Here is a 22495-nt window from a genome sequence, read left to right as displayed (position 1 = left end):
TATGTAACTGGACTCTGTGATCCAGATGGATAAAATTATGATTTATTAAGGCAGAAAAATCGCGGATTTCAGCTCTAACATGATTATTCTTTTTTGCCCCAACTAAAGACTATTGCGAAACAATAACTGGTTAAAAAAACATATCATTTGAGCTTGTAAGATTTGGGGAAAATACTAATGTACTGATTTCGCCTGGGGAAAGAGTTGTCCTTCCCCCATCATTGCAGGCTATGAATAAATAGACTCGAAGGACTGATTGTGTTTTGATAGATGCTAAAGCTGTATGTACCTGTGCCACTTGAACTGGTGCACTGAGACAGCATACTGAGCCTTTTCTCCAGCTCTGACGCCTCCAGGTTGATCTGCTCCTCTGACTGGGATGGGCTAACACCAGGCCCTACTGCATAAACATATACACAGACACACAAAATATACACATATGAAGAGAGGTCAGTGAACACCTTATTTCTTTTTGCTTTTATTTAGCCAGGCATTCATGTTGACGTTAAAACTCTCTTACAAGAGACAGACCCCTTGGCAAGAAAGCAGGACCAACAGGGTCAGACGTGAACTTCCACTGGGCTGATCAAAGCAGTGACAGCCTCAGACGGAGTCTGCCTCCAGTCTCTTGACAGTTGCTTTGAACTCGCCAAGAGAGACCAGGATCAGGTCACTCTGCAGCACGTCTCATGGTGATGGAGCAGAGGAAAACTTCTGCCCACCTCACCTCAGGCCTTACCAAGTCCTGAATCCGCTCCATAAACAGTAACCAGCACCTCTTTCCTGGAGTGACGGAAAATTTCACATAACTTTGAAGTGGAACTAAGCTTGCCTGATGAATAAACGGTCAACATTTCTCTGTGTGACAAGAAGAGACAATAACTAAATCAAAGCCTGCCTGTGTAAGCGAAAACTATGAGGAAATGTAATGACATTCTGATTCCCTCATGGTTTTTGTTTGTGAGAAGCTGATTTTGATTTTGTCAGCTCATTTTCAGCTTGCTGACTTAACAGTTTTTGTCGAGAAAATAATCTGCTAGCTCACAAAGGAGGTAGAGTGTGTTCGATCATGTCTGATCAAATTATTACAGTCAAATAATCATTGTTTCTGTTAAAGAATTTAACACTGCAGCAAAAAAAGAAAAAAAAACACCAATATATGCACCTGATATTTAAGCGCGGACAATACAGACACAGAATATAAACACACACACATTTGCCTTTCCATCACTGCAGTGTGATTCACTGAGTGAAGGATGGTGGTATAAAACATTTATATCATGCTAGACTTTGAATATTCATTATCCAAACTGCTTATCCTGCTCTCAGGGTCGCGGGGAGGCTGGAGCCTATCCCAGCAGTCATTGGGCAGCGGGGGGGGACACCCTGGACAGGCCACCAGGCCAGGCCATCACAGGGCTGAAACACGCGTGTGCGCACGCACACACACATACACTCACACCCAGGGACAATTTAGTATGTCCAATTCACCTGACCTACATGTCTTTGGACTGTGGGAGGAAACCAGAACACCCATAGGAAACCCACACAGAGGATGATCCAGGACAACCCCCAAGGTTGGACAACCCCAGGGCTCGAACCCAGGGCCTTCTTGCTGTGAGGCGGACTGCGCTGACCACTGTGCCGCCCTTCCCATTTTCAAAAACGAGATAAATCATGTCTCTTGAAGGCTCCAACAACTGCCCAGTTGGATCATGCCAAAGCCCAGTGAGAAGATTCATCAGAGTTTCTTACCACTGAAGCAAGTGATGTTTATTTTTTAATGATGTAAATTATGAGGTATAGGTTAAAATAAGTGAACCTGTCCTTAATGAAAACTTGGAAGTGTAAGTCTTTGTATGTATGTTCAACATAATCTGTGTGCACTTGTCTTTCCGTTTGTGTACCTATACATGGGTTTGTACCTGTGTATTTGCATGTAGCATAAGAAGGAATACGAAAAAAAATTATAGCAACAAATCTTAAGAACTATATATATATATATATATATATATATATATATATATATATGCTGCTACTACTTTTTGCTGCTCCCGTTAGGGGTCGCCAAAGCAGATCATCTGTTTCCATCTCGTCCTGTCCTCTGCATCTTCCTCTGTCACACCAGCCACCTACATGTCCTCCCTCACCACATTCATAAACCTCCTCTTTGGCCTTCCTCTTTTCCTCTTCCCTGGCAGCTCCATATTCAGCATCCTTCTCCCAATATACCCAGCATCTGTCCAAGCCATCTCAATCTTGCCTCTCTTGCTTTGTCTCCAAACCGTCCAACCTGAGCTGTCCCTCTAATATAATCATTCCTAATTCTGTCCTTCTTCATCACTCCCAGTGCAAATTTTAGCATCTTCAACTCTGCCACCTCCAGCTCCACCTCCTGTCTTTTCATCAGTGCCACTGTCTCCAAATCATATAACATAGCTGGTCTCACAACCATCTTGTAAACCTTCCCTTTAACTCTTGCTGGTAACCTTCTGTCACAAATCACTCTTGACATTCTTCTCCACCCACTCCACCCTACCTGCACTCTCTTCTTCACCTCTCCTCTGCACTCCCCATTACTTTGGACAGTTGACCCCAAGTATTTAAACTCATATGCCTTCGTCACCTCTACTCATGCATCCTCACCATTCCACCGTCCTCCCTCTCATTCATGCATATGTATTCCATCTTGCTCCTACTGACTTTCATTCCTCTTCTCGCCAGTGCATACCTCCACCTCTCCAGGCTCTCCTCAACCTGCACCCTACTGTCACTACAGATCACAATGTCATCCGCAAATATCATAGTCCATGGAGACTCCTGCCTGATCTCGTCCGTCAACCTGTCCATCATCATTGCAAACAAGAAAGGGCTCAGAGCTGATCCTTGATGTAATCCCACCTCCACCTTGAACCCATCTGTCATTCCAACCGCACACTTCGCCATTGTCACACATCCCTCATACATATGCTGCACCACTCCTACATACTTCTCTGCAACTCCCAACTTCCTCATACAATACCACACCTCCTTTCTCGGCACCCTGTCATATGCTTTCTCTAAATCCACAAAGACACTGTGTAACTCATTCTGACCTTCTCTATACTTCTCGATCAACATTCTTAAAGCAAACATCGCATCTGTGGTGCTCTTTCGTGGCATGAAACCATACTGCTGCTCGCTAACCATCACCTCTCCTCTTAACCTAGATTCTGTTACTCTTTCTCATATCTTCATGCTGTGGTTGATCAACTTTATACCTCTGTAGTTGCTACAGTTCTGCACATCGCCTTTATTCTTGAAAATCGGTACCGGTATGCTTCTTCTCCACTCCTCAGGCATCCTCTAATTTTCCAAGATTGTGTTAAACAATCTAGTTTAAAACTCAACTGCCATCTCTCCTAAACATCTCCATGCTTCCACAAGTATGTCATCAGGACCAACTGCCTTTCCACTCTTCATAGCTGTCCTCACTTTCTCCTTGCTAATCCATCGCACTTCCTGATTCACTATCCCCATATCATCCAACCTTCTCTCTCTCTCTCTCTTTTTCTTCATTCATCAGCCCCTCAAAGTACTCCTTCCACCTTCTCAGCACACTCTACTCGCTTGTCAGCAAGTTTCCATCTCTATCCTTGATCACCCTAACCTGCTGCACATCCTTCTCAGCTCGGTCCCTCTGTCTTGCCAGAAGGTACAAGTCCTTTCCCCCTTCCTTAGTGTCTAACCTCTCATACAATTCACCATACGCCTTTGCCATCTCTCTCTTTGCTTTACGCTGCATCTCCTTGTACTCCTGTCTACTTTCTTCATCTCTCTGACTATCCCACTTCTTCTTTGCCAACCTCTTCCTCTGTATACTTTGCTGTACTTTCTTATTCCACCACCAAGTCTCCTTGTCTTCCTTCCTCTGTCCTGATGACACACCAAGTACCTTCCTAGCTGTCTCCCTCACTATTTCTGCAGTGCTTGCCCAGCTATCCGGCAACTCTTTACTACCACCCAGTGCCTGTCTTAACTCCTCCCTGAACTCCACACAACAGTCTTCCTTCTTCAACTCCTACCATTTGATCTTTGGCTCTACCTTCACTTGCTTCCTCTTCTTGGTCTCCATAGTCATCCTACAGACCACCATCCGCTGCTGCCTAGCTATGTTCTCCCCTGTCACCACCTCCAATCCCTTCGAGATCACACCTTCTACATAAGATATAGTCCACCTGTGTGCACTTTCCTCCACTCTTGTACGTCACCCTGTGTTCCTCCCTCTTCTTGAAATATGTATTCACCACAGCCATTTCCGTCCTTTTCACAAAATCCACCACCATCTGTCCTCCCACATTTCTCGACTTGACACCATACCTACCCATCGCCCATTGAATCAGAATCAGAATACTTTATTCATCCCCGAGGGGAAATTAGGTTCTATGGCAGACACTCACACTCTAATAACTAAAAACTAACAAGATACAAGATAAGAAAATAGAAACAGAAAGAAATAGAAATAAAGATAAAATAAGAACAAAATATAACAACAAGCATGGTGCACATAACACACTATCTATACTGCACTACCGCAGCACAAAGAGCAGCACAAACAAAACCTGACAGGGCCAATCCAATGACCATTAACTCAGAGTGTCTGACAGTCTGAATCTGAGGGAGAAGTTGTAAATTTTGATGGCTACAGGCAGGAATGACCTCCTGTGGTGCGCTGTGGTGCTTTTTGGCAGAATGAGTCTATTACTAGGGTCTGCGGTGGTGTAGCGGTCTAAGCATCGGCTTTGTGTCGATGCAGTTGCCCACTGGGGACCAGGGTTCGCGCCTCAGTCTCTTCAGATCTGACTATGGCCGGATTCGATGAAGCAGCAATAATTGGCAACACTGTCTTCAGGAGGGGGGCGGAGTTGGCTTGTGTTCGTCACATGAATGCATCTCTGGGTGTGTCGGAAAAAGCAGTGGTTCGGCCTGGATTCGCCTTGTCACGAAAGTGGCGAGGCGTCTCCTTCGAGACTGCCGGCCAGGGAGATGCAGTACGAGGGTGGGTGTTTGAACTAAGAATAGGGAGCGATTGGTCACTAAATTGGGAGAAAAATCAGAAATAAATTAAGGAAGAATTAGTCTATTACTAAAAGTACTCCTGTGCCCAACCAGCATGTCATGGAGTGGGTGGGAGACATTGTCCATGATGGCGTGCAATTTCAACAGCATCCTCCTCTCAGAAACTGCTGCCAGGGAATCCAGTTTCACCCCCACAACGTCACCGGCCTTGCGGCTCAGTTTATTGAGCCTGTTTGCATCCGCTACCCTCAACCTGCTGCCCCAACACACAACAGCAAACAGGAGAGTACTGGCCACCACAGACTCATACCACATCCTGAGCATTGTCTGGCAGATGTTGAAGGACCTAAGCCTCCTCAAAAAGTAGAGACGGCTCTGTCCCTTCTTGTAGACGGCAACAGTGTTCTTAGCCCAGTCCAGTTTATTGGACTGGGCTAAGACTGACTCCCTGGATGTAGACAGGGGTCAGTGGTGTCATTTCCCTCCTCAGATCAACAACATGAAGTCCGTTCCAATCACCACTCTCTCCTCCTTGGGTACACTCTCCACCACTTCATCCAACTCACTCCAGAATTCTTCTTTCTTTTCCATCTCACACCCAACTTGCTGGGCATATGCACTGATAACATTCATCAATATTATATTGTATTATGCATGTATTATATATCATGCATACTACTCTGCTGTTCATCAACAAGACAGGTCATTAAACTCTACAGCCAATTACTGTGACAGAGATTACATTAAACAATTTCTACTAAAAGAGGTAGGTGACACAACTGTGGAAGTGAGTTGTGAAGAAAAACATCTATCCAACAGTATATTCTATGTTGGCTCATATAATGAAGGCGTCAGAACAGGGGGCAACATTTCAATTAATTGGTGCTCAGACAAATCTTTCGTATCAAAACTTAAGAAATATACAGAACCAAGGGACATTGTTACTGAAAAAAAACGGTGATAAAATTGTTTTCTTTTTTTTATAAATGTATTTCTAGTTTTTCCACTTATCCCACCCGATTAACCCAATGCCATATGGCCGAAACTCTTGTTGAATAACTCCCCTGGCTCACGTTTCCAACCGACCAACACAGGGATCCCAGTTCGAATCCCCGTGTTACCTCCGGCTTGGTCGGGCGTCCCTACAGACACAATTGGCCGTGTCTGCTGGTGGGAAGCCGGACGTGGGTATGTGTTCTGGTCACTGCACTAGCGCCTCCTCTGGTCAGTCAGGGTGCCTGTTCGGGGGGGAGGGAGAACTGAGGGAATAACATGACCCTCCCTTTATCGTCTACGTCCCCCTGGTGAAACTCCTCACTGTCAGGTGAAAAGAAGCGGCTGGTGACTCCACATGTATCGGAGGAGGCATGTGGTAGTCTGCGGCCTCCCCGGATTGGCAGAGGGGGTGGACCAGCAACTGCGATGGCTCAGAAGAGTGGGGTAATTTGCCGGATACAATTGGGGAGAGGATGCACAAGCCAGTGCATCCTTAGTGCCGGTCCCAAGCCCGGAAAAATGGGGAGGGTTGCATCAGGAAGGGCATCCGGCGTAAAATCTTTGCCAAATCAAATATGCGGATCATAAATAAGACTTACATACCGGATCAGTCGAGGCCCGGGTTACCAACGACCGCCACCGGTACTGTTAACCAGCAGGGTGTCGGTGGAAACCAGGCTACTGTTGGGCGAAGGAGAAGGAGAGGGGGAAAGCATGTCCAGAGGCAGCTAGAGAGGAGGAAGGGTAGGCATGTGGAGGTGAGAGTTGGAACTTTGAATGTTGGCACTATGACTGGTAAAGGGAGAGAGCTGGCTGACATGATGGAAAGAAGAAAGGTAGGCATACTGTGTGTGCAAGAGACCAGGTGGAAGGGGAGTAAGGCCAGGAGTATCGGAGGTGGGTTCAAACTCTTCTACCATGGTGTCAATGGGAGGAGTAATGGGGTAGGGGTAATTCTGAAGGAAGAGTATGTCAAGAGCGTGCTGGAGGTGAAGAGACTGTCAGACAGAGTGATGAGTATGAAGCTGGAAATTGAAGGTTTATTGCTGAATGTTATCAGCGCATATGCCCCGCAAGTTGGGTGTGAGATGGATGAAAAAGAAGAATTCTGGAGTGAGTTGGACGACGTGGTGGAGAGGGTACCCAAGGAGGAGAGAGTGGTGATTGGAGCGGACTTCAGTGGATATGTTGGTGAAGGGACAGAGGTGATGAGGAGGTGATGGGAAGGTATGGCGTCAAGAAGAGAAATGTGGAAGGACAGATGGTGGTCGATTTTGCGAAAAGGATGGAAATGGCTGTGGTGAATACATATTTCAAGAAGAGGGAGGAACACAGGGTGACATACAAGAGTGGAGGAAAGTGCACACAGGTGGACTATATCTTATGTAGAAGGCGCCATCTAAAAGGGATTGGAGACTGCAAGGTGGTGACAGGGGAGAACATAGCTAGGCAGCATCGGATGGTGGTCTGCAGGATGACTTTGGAGACCAAGAAGAGGAAGCAAGTGAAGACACAGCCGAAGATCAAATGGTAGAAGTTGAAGAAGGAAGACTTTTGTGTGGAGTTCAGGCAGGAGTTAAGACAGGCACTGGGTGGTAGTGAAGAGTTGCCAGATGGCTGGACAACCACTGCAGAAAAAGTGAGGGAGACAGCTAGGAAGGTACTTGGTGTGTCATCAGGACAGAGGAAGGAAGACAAGGAGACTTGGTGGTGGAATGAGGAAGTACAGCAAATTATACAGAGGAAAAGGTTGGCAAAGAAGAAGTGGGATAGTAAGAGAGAGGAAGAAAGTAGACAGGAGTACAAGGAGATGCAGCGTAAAGCAAAGAGAGAGATGGCAAAGGCGTATGGTGAATTGTATGAGAGGTTAGACACAAAGGAAGGGGGAAAGGACTTGTACTGTCTGGCTAGACAGAGGGACCGAGCTGCAAAGGATGTGCAGCAAGTTAGGGCGATCAAGGATAGAGATGGAAATGTGCTGACGAGCGAGGAGAGTGTGCTAAGAAGGTGGAAGGAATACTTTGAGGGGCTGATGAATGAAGAAAATGAGAGAGAGAGAAGGTTGGATGATGTAGGGATAGTGAATCAGGAAGTTCAGCGGATTAGCAAGGAGGAAGTGAGGGCAGCTATGAAGAGGATGAAGAGTGGAAAGGCAGTTGGTCCTGATGACATACCTGTGGAGGCATGGAGATGTTTAGGAGAGATGGCAGTGGAGTTTTTAACTAGATTGTTTAACACAATCCTGGAAAGTGAGAGGATGCCTGAGGAGTGGAGAAGAAGCATACTGGTACCGATTTTCAAAAACAAGGGCGATGTGCAGAACTGTAACAACTACAGAGGTATAAAGTTAATCAGCCACAGCATGAAGATTTGGGAAGGAGTAACAGAAGCTAGGTTAAGAGGAGAGGTGACGATCAGCGAGCAGCAGTATGGTTTCATGCCACGAAAGAGCACCACAGATGCGATGTTTGCTATGAGAATGTTGATTGAGAAGTATAGAGAAGGCCAGAAGGAGTTACACAGTGTCTTTGTAGATTTAGAGAAAGCTTATGACGGAGTGCCGAGAAAGGAGGTGTGGTATTGTATGAGGAAGTCAGGAGTTGTAGAGAAGTATGTAGGAGTGGTGCAGGATACGTATGAGGGAAGTGTGACAATGGTGAGGTGTGCAGTTGGAATGACAGATGGGTTCAAGGTGGAGGTCGGATTACATCAAGGATCGGCTCTGAGCCCTTTCTTGTTTTCAATGGTGATGGACAGGTTGACGGACAAGATCAGGCAGGAGTCTCCATGGACGATGATGTTCGCGGATGACATTGTGATCTGCAGCGAGAGTAGGGTGCAGGTTGAGGAGAGCCTGGAGAGGTGGAGGTATGCACTGGAGAGAAGAGGAATGAAAGTCAGTAGGAGCAAGATGGAATACATATGCGTGAATGAGAGAGAGGATAGTGGAATGGTCAGGATGCAAGGAGTGGAGGTGACAAAGGCATTTGAGTTTAAATACTTGGGGTCAACTGTCCAAAGTAACGGGGAGTGCAGTAGAGAGGTGAAAAAGAGAGTGCAGGCAGGGTGGAGTGGGTGGAGAAGTGTGTCAGGAGTGACTTGCGACAGAAGGGTATCAGCAAGAGTTAAAGGGAAAGTTTACAAGATGGTTGTGAGACCAGCTATGTTATATGGTTTGGAGACAGTGGCACTGACAAAAAGACAGGAGGCGGAGCTGGAGGTGGCAGAGTTGAAGATGCTAAGATTTTCACTGGGAGTAACGAAGAAGGACAGGATTAGGAACGTTTATATTAGAGGGACCGCTCAGGTTGGACGGTTTGGAGACAAAGCAAGAGAGACAAGATTGAGATGGCTCGGACATGTGTGGAGGAGAGATGCTGAGTATATTGGGAGAAGGATGCTGAATATGGAGCTGCCAGGGAAGAGGAGAAGAGGAAGGCCAAAGAGGGGGTTTATGGTTTATGGATGTGGTGAGGGAAGACATGCAGGTGGCTGGTGTGAGAGAGGAAGACGCAGAAGACAGGAAGAAATGGAAACGGATGATCCGCTGTGGCGACCCCTAACGGGAGCAGCCAAAAGTAGTAGTAGTAGTAGTAGACAATTGGGGAGAAAAATCCCAAAAAATAAAACACGAGAACATAATGAAAAAGCAGAAACAGCTGAATAGAAAAAGCAGCATAGTTAAGGGGGGGGGAAATCCAAATCACACTATATAGTAGCTACACATATGAATGTCCATGCACGTGAGTGCAAAACCAGCCATCTTCTGTTCCTGAAGCAGGTGGTGTGGGTCGTAACACTTTGGTGGTGCTTCCCAGATGGTAGTAGTGGGAATGTGTTGGGATGTATGTCTCTCATATCCTCAACAATGGACTGTGCTTTCTTCTAACAGTGAGTGGTGTAAATGTCCAAGAGCTGTGGTAGATCTGTGCCTGTTATTTCAGATGCCCGTTTTACACTCCTTCTTTTCAGCCTGTAATCTCATTCGGTTTGGTTGCCAGTTTGCACCATTTGGCCTCCAGTGAGGACGCTTTCAATGGTACACTGGCAGAAGTGTGCCTGGCATGCCAACCATGATTTCAATTGACATGCCACATTTTTACAGACATCTCAGAAAGTGAAGCCTTATTTAAAGGTACAATCAGTCTGTGTTACCTCCGGCTTGGTCGGGCGTCCCTACAGACACAATTGGCCGTGTCTGCAGGTGGGAAGCTGGATGTGAGTATGTGTCCTGGTTGCTGCACTAGCACCTCCTCTGGTCGATCGGGGCGCCTGTTCGGGGGGAGGGGGAACTGGGGAGAATAGCATGATCCTCCCACATGCTACGTCCCCCTGGTGAAACGCCTCACTGTCAGTTGAGAAAAGCGGCTAGCGAGGCATGTGGTAGTCTGCAGCCCTCCCCGGATCGGCAGAGGGGGTGGAGCAGCAACCGGGACGGCTTGGATAATCGGCCGAATACAATTGGGGAGAAAAGGGGGGGGGGTAAAAAAAAGAAAGAAAAGAAAATGCATGATCTGTAATAGCATGCGTATCCATGGCCATGTCGAGGACTGCAACACCAGTCCTCATTGATTGTCACAGGGTTGAGAATGAACTTGAGTATTTCTGAGGGTCAGAGGTCAGCGAGTTCTTTGTCTGTTTATGATAACAAAGAGCTTGTTATACACATAGTGTCCTAGTGGCTGTCGCTCGCCAGATCAATCACTGTAGTAGTGTCATCTGCAAATGTTATGGCATGATTGCTGTCATGTTTGGCAGCACAGTCATATGTTAACAGGCCTAAAGTCAGCAGAGGTCTGAGGCTGCAGGCCTGTGGGGCATCTGTACTGAGAATGCCAGTGTAGTAGTCTGATCCTACTTCAAAGATTGAGTTACACAGACCCGGGCCTCAATTCTGACTCTAGTTGCGGCGGTACAGTGACATTACATGCAGAACAGTAGCTGATAAAAAACATTATGTAATGGGTGTCTTTATCCTCAAGATGTCGCACGACAGTATGCAAAGCAAGCCAAACAGCACCATCTATCTAGAGTTTTACTGGACTGGGTAGCAAACTGAATTTACTCAAACCTGGCACGTTATTATTCTAGAAAGGACCTTATTAAACATTTTTAAGCATTTCATTATCACAGAGCTCAAGGCAACTGGTCTATGATCATTTAAACTTGATGAAAGGTATTTTTAGGCACAGGAATAATAAGTTTCCTTGAAGCATCTTAAAACATTATTACCTTACATAACATAACTGATGTAACAAAAGATTCAAACAATCATTCACCAAAATTATAACCATAACCCTCGATTAATTTACCGTCAACTAACTAATGAATTAATTGACTGATCGTTTCAGCACTTATTGGTGAGGAACTCTAACCTGCCTATGAACTGATCATTGAAACCGATGTTTCAAACATCTCACATCGCTCTTCACACTCACATTTTGTGTAAAACTCTACCAATTTACTGCATCTACACAGAGGTGTGTTGGCACAAGGGGGAGATCTAGATGTGTGCATGCACGCATGCGTGTGTGCATTTGTGTGTGTGCGTGTGTTCCGGCGGGTCAGGAGGTTTGTGTGGAAACAACCTAACCCAAGGTTTTCCGCCACTGGCCTGCTGAAGTTTATGCTAGCCGCTAACTCCCGGGGATGCCAAGCTTCCTCACTATGTCCTGAGGTATCAGCTAACATTTGCTAATGTTGCTAGTCTACTCTAATTATAGCTGCCTCGGAGCACTGAATGTCTCAGGGTAAAGAGAAGGTCTCAGCATTGAGCAACACAGGCCGGGCTGACAAGATGGCAGGAAACTGCAGAATGAAGTCTAAACTGCAGTTTGACATTATTGTGAATGGGTACAGAGATGGTTAATGATATCGTCGAGAAAAAAAAAGGGGAAGAAGCTGCCACAAGACAAATGCCGTTCTCAGCTCCATGCTTCAAAGTAATGGGATGCATTGCAAATTTTATTGTCAATAAGTTTTTCAAGTTTATGATGCGCAGGTCCCTCGTCATCACTAAAGCAGTCAGTACAGCACTCCAAAATGACTTTGTTTTGGGTGGTATATGAGCTTTGATATTGGTGCAGCCTTGCACGGGGACAGGACTGTCTCTCTGAGCAGGCCATCACAAAGTCACTTCCTGGGTATGCCTGCAGTCACATCTCTATTCTGTTTTCCATCGACACTAAACCCTCACCCTCAATATGTGTCATATTCTTAGAAGTGCCTGTGTGAGTTAGCAGTACTGCATGGTACAGTTTCACACAACACAAACACACACACACACACACACACACGACCCTTTGATCCACGTGGGGACCCTGTGGGGCTTTAAGCATGCAATTTCCTCCCATGGCCTGGCGCCGACATACATACTCAACAACACACACACACACACACACACACACACACACACACACACACACACACTATAAACACCCAGTAAATCCACACAGTGAAGCTCACATAGCTGCATGATAGGTTTCTCTTATTTTAGAACAGAGGAACTTTTTCATACATTCTGCTGAAAAACTGTCACGAAGAAAACACTTGCTAATGACAGAAACACAGACGCTATCAATAGATGCTTAGCTCTGTATGTGTGTGTGTGTGTGTGTGGACCCCTACCTGGTAGAGCTGGTCTGAGGCCATGAGGAGCCCTGCTTGGGGAGATACCTCTGACAATGCAGTCAAATAGGAAACTGATCTGCTCCCCCTCTGGACAGGACAAGAAGAACACACCAGCCCCTAAAGTGTTGAGAGACAGAGACAGACAGACACAGGGCAAAAGACAAAGAGACAGAGAGAGACAGACAAACAGAGAGAGAGAGAGAAAGAGAAAGACAGAGAGAAAGACAGACAGACAGAGAGAGACAAAGAGAGAGAGAAACAGACAGACAGACAGAGACACAGAGAGAGAGAGTGAAGAACGATCAATTGGGGACTCTCTTCCTGTCAGAGCTAATAATTGAAAGGGAGACTGAGAAACCACACACGGTCATCAGGAAGCAGTAGCCGTGAGGGGGGAACAGTTCTAGTGTTAAATGACACAGAGACAAACTGAACACTGTGTTGGTGTAAGGAGCAACATGGAAGAAACAGTTTTGTAAGAACATGTCGAAAGACAAAGGAGTTGGCTGAGTAAGGCCGATGGATTTGGAAGGCTCTTCTTGGTCCTTGGTCATGAGGCAAGGTAAGATAAGCTCTCTTTGAGCAACAACAGCCCGGTTACATAAAATATTGCTAAATTCATAACACACTTTTCAATTGAGCCCACAAAGAGGTGGGTGTATGAAAAGAAAACACAAGACAAGTGAAAAAAAGGTCATGAAATGTTAAAATCGCTACTGGGACATCAAAAAGACAGCTATGCAAGAAAAGAAAAAAAGGCTTTCGCTGAAAAGGAAAGAAAAAACCATTTTATACAAAACTGACTGCTCCAAAAAATGAAGCAAAGAAAGAAACAGAAAAGACAGACTGTAGAGAAAATTATTTCATGAGTCACCAAAGAACTTCTTGAGCCAGTCGCCAATAGTCTGCACTGTGTGTGTGCGTTTGTGCACGTGTATATATATAAATATATATTTAACTTAAAGTTGTTAAATGGCAGAACAGGCTTGTTTTGTTCTCAATGCACTCATCAGCTGTGTGTGTGTGTGTATACATACATACATATATACATACACACACATATGTATATAGACAGATACATAAATAGATAGATAGCGTTTTGTTTTTGTTTTTTCGGAAACCATCAATGGTGTAGATAAAAGTGCTCTCTCTTTCTCTCTCTCTTTCGTTCTGGGGAGTGCAAAGACGGCCGTGTACCTGAGCAGAAGAAACAGAATGAGGGATGCTGGGGATGCTGATGATGATGCTGTTTTTGTGTTTGTAAGAATGTTAAGAGCTCGTTTGAAAGTAGATTTTTGCTACTTCAAAATGATGGACGATCTGGAAAGTTTTTGCAAGGCGTGGTGTTGTAAAAATGCACTTTGCTGTATTGTGGATGATGAGCTGATCTTGGGGAGTGTCCTGAGATGATTTAGATTCTGTGAATCTGATGTTACTGACCCTGTTGGTCTTTGTGTTGTAATTTTCTTGTGATTTTTATTAGAGTATTGTTGAAAGTCACTCTCTCTCTCTCTATATATATATATGTAGTATATGTATATATACACTCACCGGCCACTTTATTAGGCACACCTGTCCAACTGCTCGTTAACGCAAATTTCTAATCAGCCAATCACATGGCAGCAACTCAATGCATTTAGGTATGTAGACATGGTCAAGACGATCTGCTGCAGTTCAAACCGAGCATCAGAATGGGGAAGAAAGGTGATTTAAGTGACTTTGAACGTGGCATGGTTGTTGGTGCCAGACGGGATGGTCTGAGTATTTCAGAAACTGCTGATCTACTGGGATTTTCACACACAACCATCTCTAGGGTTTACAGAGAATGGTCCGAAAAAGAGAAAATATCCAGTGAGCGGCAGTTCTGTGGGCGAAAATGCCTTGTTGATGCCAGAGGTCAGAGGAGAATGGCCAGACTGGTTCAAGCTGATAGAAAGGCAACAGTAACTCAAATAACCACTCATTACAACCGAGGTATGCAGAAGAGCATCTCTGAACGCACAACACGTCGAACCTTGAGGCAGATGGGCTACAGCAGCAGAAGACCACACAGGAAACTGAGGCTACAATTCGCACTGGCTCACCAAAATTGGACAATAGAAGATTGGAAAAACGTTGCCTGGTCTGATGAGTCTCGATTTCTGCTGCGACATTCGGATGGTAGGGTCAGAATTTGGCGTCAACAACATGAAAGCATGGATCCATCCTGCCTTGTATCAACGGTTCAGGCTGGTGGTGGTGGTGTAATGGTGTGGGGGATATTTTCTTGGCACACTTTGGGCCCCTTAGTACCAATTGAGCATCGTGTCAACGCCACAGCCTACCTGAGTATTGTTGCTGACCATGTCCATCCCTTTATGACCACAGTGTTCCCATCTTCTGATGGCTACTTCCAGCAGGATAACGTGCCATGTCATAAAGCTCGAATCATCTCAGACTGGTTTCTTGAACATGACAATGAGTTCACTGTACTCAAATGGCCTCCACAGTCACCAGATCTCAATCCAATAGAGCACCTTTGGGATGTGGTGGACCGGGAGATTCGCATCATGGATGTGCAGCCGACAAATCTGCAGCAACTGCGTGATGCTATCATGTCAATATGGACCAAACTCTCTGAGGAATGTTTCCAGTACCTTGTTGAATCTATGCCATGAAGGATTAAGGCAGTTCTGAAGGCAAAAGGGGATCCAACCCGGTACTAGCAAGGTGTACCTAATAAAGTGGCCAGTGAGTGTATATGGAGGCAGGTGGGGAGACACCCTGTACAGGCTGCCAGTCCATCACAGGACTCACACACACATTCACACCTAGGGAAAATGTATTATGGCCAATTCACCTGACCTGCATGTCTTTGGACTGTGGGAGGAAACCGGACCACCAAGAGGAAACCCACACAGACACAGGGAGAACATGCAAACTCCACATAGAGGATGACCCGGGACCACCCCCAAGGTTGGATGACCCCAGGGCTCGAACCCAGGACCTTCTTGCTATGAGGTGACCACGCTAACCACTGCACCACCTTGCCGCCAACTATAATAAAATAATTTTAAAAAAATAAAACCAAAAAAAAAAAAATATATATATATCGGGTTTTTTTCTGAAACCATCAATGGTGTTGTTATAAGTGCTCAACTAATGAGGAGCTGAATATCAATACAGATGGAATTTTTTTTAATACACAGCAGTACAGGCCTGTTTCGTGCATCGTACACTCATCAGCTGCTAATGAGAAGCATTATGTTTGGATAAAGGAAAACACTGCATTCCAGCATAAGAGCCCTTATCCCATTTGTGAAACATGGTGGTGGTAGCATCAGTGTTTGGGCCTGTTTTGCTGCATCTGGGCCACGAAGGCTTGCCATCATTGATGGAACAATGAATTCTGAATTATACCAGCGAATTCTCAAGGAAAATGTCAGGACATCTGTCCATGAACTGAATCTCAAGAGAACGTGGGTCATGCAGCAAGACAACAACCCTAAGTACACAAGTCGCTCTACCAAAGAATGGTTAAAGAAGAATAAAGTTAATGTTTTGGAATGGCCAAGTCAAAGTCCTGACCTTAATCCAATCGAAATGTTGTGGAAGGACCTGAAGCGAGCAGTTCATGTGAGGAAACCCACCAACATCCCAGAATTGAAGCTGTTCTGTATGAAGGAATGGGCTAAAATTCCTCAAAGCTGATGTGCAGGACTGATCAACAGTTACAGTTATTGCTGCATGGGGAGGGGGGGGGTCACACCAGATACTGAAAGCAAACGTTCATATACTTTTGCCACTCACAGATATGTGATACTGGATCATTTTCCTCAATAAATGAATGACCAAGTATAATACTTTTGTCTCATTTGTTTAATAGGGTTTTCTTTATCTACTTTTAGGACTTGTGTGAAAATCTGATGTTGTTTTAGGTCATATTTATGCAGAAATATAGAACATTCTAAAGGGTTCACAAACTTTCAAGCACCACTATATGTAACAAGATATCCATCCAGCAGGAGAAGCTGCTGTGATGGTTCAAGTGTTGGTCTGTCTATGCCTATGGCATGATTATCAGGGCAGCATTTAGGTCTCCACACTGAAAGGCTGAGTTATAAATATATACGTAGACAGAACTATTGACAAGGCTGATGCAGCACACAGAGGCCATTGAGGCTCACAGGCTGCAGTGTGTTGTGCTGCTGGTGAGGGATGTGTTTTAGATTAGAGATGTGAAAGTAAAAAGATTGATGAATACTAGAAGCTACTTAAGGCCCGGAAAATGCTTTTGTCCTACAAAGTCAATTTCCCCTACAAAGAAAAATTACATGAACCATTCTGTACCTCTCATCTCATCTCATCATCAGCCACTTCTCCGGGGTCGGGTCGCGGCGGCAGCAAGTTAAGTAGGGCACTCCAGGGGTCCGCGGTGGTGTAGCGGTCTAAGCATCGGCTTTGTGTCGATGCAGTTGCCCACTGGGGACTGGGGTTCGCGCCCCGGTCTCGTCAGATCCGACTATGGCCGGACTCGATGAAGCAGCAATAATTGGCAATGCTGTCTTCGGGAGGGGGGTGGAGTCAGCTTGTGTTCGTCACGTGAATGCGTCTCTGTGTGTGTCGGAAAAAACAGTGGTTTGGCCTGGAGTCGCCTGCCGGCCGCAGAAGTAAAATTAACAAACGCATGCAGTACGAGGGTGGGTGTTTGAATTAAAATAGGGATCGATTGGCCACTAAATTGGGAGAAAAAAGGGAAAAATCAGAAATAAATTTAGAAAAAAAAAAGTAGGGCACTCCAGACGTCCCTCTCACCAGCAATGCCCTCCAGCTCCTCCTTGGACATCCCAAGGTGTTCCCAGGCCAGATTGGACATGTAATCCCTCCAGCGATTTCTGGGTCTACCCCGGGGTCTCCTCCCAGTTGGATGTGCCCAGAAAATCTCCAAAGGAAGGTGCAGATGCCTGAACCACCTCAACTGACTCCTTTCGACACAAAGGAGCAGCGGCTCTACTCCGAGCTCCTCACCCTATCTCTAAGGCTGAGCCCCGACACCCTACAGAGGAAACTCATTTCAGCCACTTGTATCCACGATCTCGCCCTTTCTGTCACTACGCAAAGCTCATGACAATAGGTGAGGGTTGGAACGAAGACTAACTGGTAAATTGAGAGCTTTGCCTTCCGGCTCAGCTCCCTGTTCACCACAATGGTCCAGTGCAATGTCTGCATTACTGCTGATGCTGCACCAATCCACCTGTCAATCTCCTGCTCCATCCTACCTACACTCATGAACAAGGCCCCGAGATACTTGAACTCCTTCACTTGAGGCAACAACCCATCCCCAACCTGGAGGGAGCAAGCCACCATTTTCTGGTAGAGAACCATGGCCTCAGACTTGGAGGTGTTGACTCTCATCCCAACCATTTCACTCTCAGCTTAAAACCACCCCAGTGCACACCGGAGGTCGCATTCTGATTAAGCCAACAAAACCACATCATCTGCAAAGAGTAGAGATGTAATTCTGAGGTTCCCAACACAGACACACTCCTCAATTTGGCTGCGCCTTGAGATCCTGTCCATGATATCACAAAAAGAATCAGAGACAAGGGACAACCATGGCGGAGTCCGACACCCACTGAAAACGTGTTTGCCTTTGTGCCGAGAATGCGGACACAGCTCTCACTTCGGTTATACAAGGACCGAATGGCTTGACGCCCCTGCTCCAGTACCCCATACTCCCGCAGGCCCCTCCACAGAGTGCCCCGGGGTACCGTACCTTCACATGTTCACAAATTGAAGGAATTAAAAAAAAAGAGTTGACGGAAGGACCACCAAATAAATAGGCCTCTTTACTTGGTAACGTTTCCCTTTTGAACCAGAGAGCCAGGACCAATCTCATCTCAACAAGCACCTGATTTACTCAACATTTAGACAGACATCCTATAGCTTATTTTTTTCCTCGCCATGTTTGTATAATTTACAGGTAACGTATACAACCTGCTGGTGAAAAATTGTAATTGCACTTTCATAACTTTTTCACGACACTTTTCTCCCCTTGAATTGAAATGGACTGTTTTCAATGGCTGCTGCACTTTTTTTGTTTTATCAGCATATAAATAATATATAATACTGCTCCATGCATGTCAAAGTAGGCAAACTCCATTCTGCAACATGAGTCCTTTAACATACACAGAAGGTGAAGGGAGGTGGGGGGAGGTGCAGAGTAATGTATGTCGTGCAGAATTCCAGTTGAACACATTGTCCATCGTCATGCAGTCAGGACTGTACGGCACAAAGCCTTTCTCATCACTCCTCCTCTTAACGAATGTGACAAATCTGATAAATGAAAACATCATTGTCCTCAGGAAGCTTTTTATCCTTTTTGACACTCAAAAAAGTGATTTTGATTAAACTTTTTTTTTTTTTTCTTGCCCTCTTTACTCAGCCGTCCTCCATATCTTCTACGAGAGCACTTTCTGAGAGTCACGTTAATACTGAGCAAATGGATGGTGCATAGGAGTATCCTATGGTTGGAAATTGAGAAAAATAACTTCACATGAGTTAAGTTTATTTTTTTTGTCGAAGTCCTTTTGATTGGAGCTCACCATGACACTATTACATTTAACACCAGAGCCAGAGGATCGATCCATTATCCAAGCCGCTTATCCCAATTGGGGTCGCGGGGATGCTGGAGCCTATCCCAGCAGTTATTGGGCAGCAGGCAGGGAGACACCCTGGACAGGCTGCCAGTCCATCACAGGACCCACACACACACACACACACACACACACACACACACACACAACCTCGGGACAATTTAGTATGGCCGATTCACCTGATCTACATGTCTTTGGACTGTGGGAGGAAACCCACGCAGATACGAGGAGAACATGCAAACTCCACACAGAGGACGACCTGGGACGACCCCCAAGGTTGGACAACCCAGGGGTTCAAACCCAGGACCTTCTTGCTGTGAGGCAACCACGCTAACCACTGCGCCACCGTGCCGCAGTGCGGCACAGAGCCAGAGGATGGCTCAAAATCCCCTCTTCCAAGATCAGAAGTTTTGTGTGTGTGTGTGTGTGTGTGTGTGTGTGTGTGTGTGTGTGTGTGTGTGTGTGTGTGTGTGTGTGTGTGTGTGTGTGTCCCAGGATGCACATGAAGACACGCAGTCCTGTTAAGCCAGAGAACATCCATCCCGCTGAGACCCAGACACCTCGAGTACAGTATGGCTTCAGCTTATTATCACATTAGTCAAGGACTGGGACACTGATGATACCAATTCACACTGTTACATATTGCACAAGTGCAGGGTTGTGTGCCTACTGTACTTTTTAGTACAAACACATTAAAGTATGTTTGCATGTTTTTCTACGTGTCCGTCATATTTTTGTGTGTGTGTGCCACGTGTATGCGTCTGCAACATCCCAAGATGAAGTTCCACAATCAGCCGTGTGACTTGTACATCCATCAAGAGCCCTGCTCAGCTGATCACAGCCTAACACCAGCTTAACACGGCAAGACTGCCCACTATACCATAGGACCAATTAGTCGGCTGTAGGTTGTGTGTGTATGTGTGTGTGTGTGTGTGTGTACATACACACAGGGTGTTGTGATGCGTCTAGTGCAGCAGTGTGTAGTTGGAGGGAAGGTGCATGTGTTCTTCCAACCCGCTTGTGTCCTTCCTACCCTTAGCTTGCTGCCGCTGGCTAGCTTTTGTGGCGAATAGGGAAGCATCCTAGCGTGTAAGCCTTCCCTTGCCAGTACATAGCCTCTCCTTCACCAAGACTCCTGCCAGGCCTCCCCGTGGCCACAGGTGGTAACTGGGGTCTTGCGGCCCCAGGCTAACTTGGCAGGGGATCTCGGAGCAGCAGTGGGCCCCAGAGATATGGTGTGCAGGCCCACCCTGGTGGACATGCACTGGCACCTATCAACCACTGCCCCGCTGCCTTGTGGGTGAGTCTGGGAAGACAAAAGGTTAAGGGAGCTTACCCCAACAGAAAAGCAAGCTGTGGCGGTACGCTTCGAGGCGGTTTCCGAAAAACTGGATTTCCAGCAGCCCCTTGCAGTTGTGTGGAGGTGTCGGTCGTCTAGGGATCCCCCTTGCCATCGGAACCATCTCCTCTACAATCAAGTCATGTGGCGTTGGGAGAAGCGCACCCCCCATGCCACTTTAAAAACCATCTCTGCGCAGGTATCTTCTGCTATCGGAGTCCTCAAAGGACCCACAAATAGAAGAAGATGGTCATCATCGGGCACGATGGACAACCAGCAAGCAAGCAAGCGTGTGTGTGTGTGTGTGTGTGTGTGTGTGTGTGTGTGTATTGTGGTGGATGGGTGTGCATAAGTATGAATGCTGGGGGGAAAAGATCTGCCGCGCTGGCACCACGTTTTAGGCTGCAGCCACAAATCCTCGGTGCAGCAAGCTTTTAGGGCGCTCTTGAGAAGAAGCATGGCAGTCAGGCAATAAATTGAATACACTGGCTTGTAGGTTCTCAGAATAAAATGGTACCTCAGGTCTAACCTCATGGAAGAACACACTCAGAAATGAGAGTTTGATTTCTCTAGGTAAATAATTTAAACCTGTACCTTCTACATTCTGTACCGTCGTGTTGGGAACCAATCACCAGTCATTTTATAGAGTTCCCGGTAGAACATTTGAAAACAGTTATTTCACGGTTAATATTAAAAATCAGTTAAGCTACCATGTATGTGTAGTGTGTTTGAGGGCTGGCATGTCAAAGGGACTGTTCAGTACGTGTCCATTTCAAGTAAACATACAGTACAAGTAAACCTGAGTGTCCAAACTCATGCTTTAACTTATGCACATGCCAAGCATGCTAGCTCTGGAGCTCTCTCTCGCTCTCTCTCTCTATCTCACTCTCTCTATAAACCTATGCAAAGAATGTCACTCTCCACCCTCCCTAAGGCTTCTGGGTAATATGTAGATGGGCTGTGTGATAGGCCACCAGGGGGCGATGTTATTGGCTGGCTGAGCACCAGTGGAGATGCTGGTATTTATAGCTGTTGTTCATCACTGCAGTGAAACCGGACCCTCCAGACCTCACAGTTATTCCTGTAGGAGCCACAAGTCTGCTCATTGTTGACTAGCGCACACACACGCACGCTCATATGCACACAAACATTAATGTTTTCAAACAGGACACGCAAAGACCCCCTGCACGAACACAAAGGCACTCAGAACCCTCCTGGCGCTCCTACTTTTAAAATAATATTAAATAAAATAAAACTGATGAGTGACATTTGACTGTGTGTGACAGCGGACAAATGCAAAATCTTGCCTGTGTCTGTGCACATATTTGCTGCACAAAACAAAAAAAGACACTAAACTGAGAGTTATAATTATATTCCAATCTTGTAATTAATTACATTTCAAAATTAATAATCTATTACAAACCAACAAAATGAAGCAAACAGATGAGACATCTAGCCATGGGTGACACGTCACACTGCAAGCTTATAAAAGCCATTATGAGCTCATAATTAATCACATTTCAGGCTTGTAAACTAGCTAGCTTAATTACAAGTTCACTGAAAGTTTCCCTCCGCTGACTATTTTAAATAGTGTCTCTTCCTCCAAAGTACTTCCTCAGGCACACATTCGTGAAAACACACACACGCGCACACACACATGCACACACATACACACACGCACACACACACGCACACACATGTGCTCACACATACACCCATGCACACGCGCGCGTGCACACACATACACGCGCACAGATGATACCAATTCACAGTTACACACACACACACACACACACACACGTACACACATGCACACACACATACACACAAACACCCA

At 45.9% G+C, this 22495-nt stretch overlaps 1 protein-coding gene across 1 annotated transcript in view; it reads right to left on the bottom strand.

The window, feature by feature from the left end:
* Window positions 1-22495, bottom strand: part of dok7b (docking protein 7b) — a 52270-nt gene that overhangs the window by 7175 nt on the left and 22600 nt on the right. Inside the window, exons 6-7 of the mRNA XM_056280522.1 lie at window positions 12682-12801; window positions 290-397 (exon numbers count right to left, since the gene is read on the bottom strand). Of these exons, the coding sequence (XP_056136497.1) occupies window positions 290-397; window positions 12682-12801 (228 nt within the window). The remainder of the gene's footprint in view (window positions 1-289; window positions 398-12681; window positions 12802-22495) is intronic.

The sequence above is a fragment of the Lampris incognitus genome, chromosome 5 (assembly GCF_029633865.1).
Source record: "Lampris incognitus isolate fLamInc1 chromosome 5, fLamInc1.hap2, whole genome shotgun sequence".
Classification (NCBI taxonomy): Eukaryota; Metazoa; Chordata; class Actinopteri; order Lampriformes; family Lampridae; genus Lampris; species Lampris incognitus.
The sequence above is the reverse complement of the archived record's forward strand: the minus strand, read 5'-3'. Positions and strand labels throughout refer to the sequence as shown.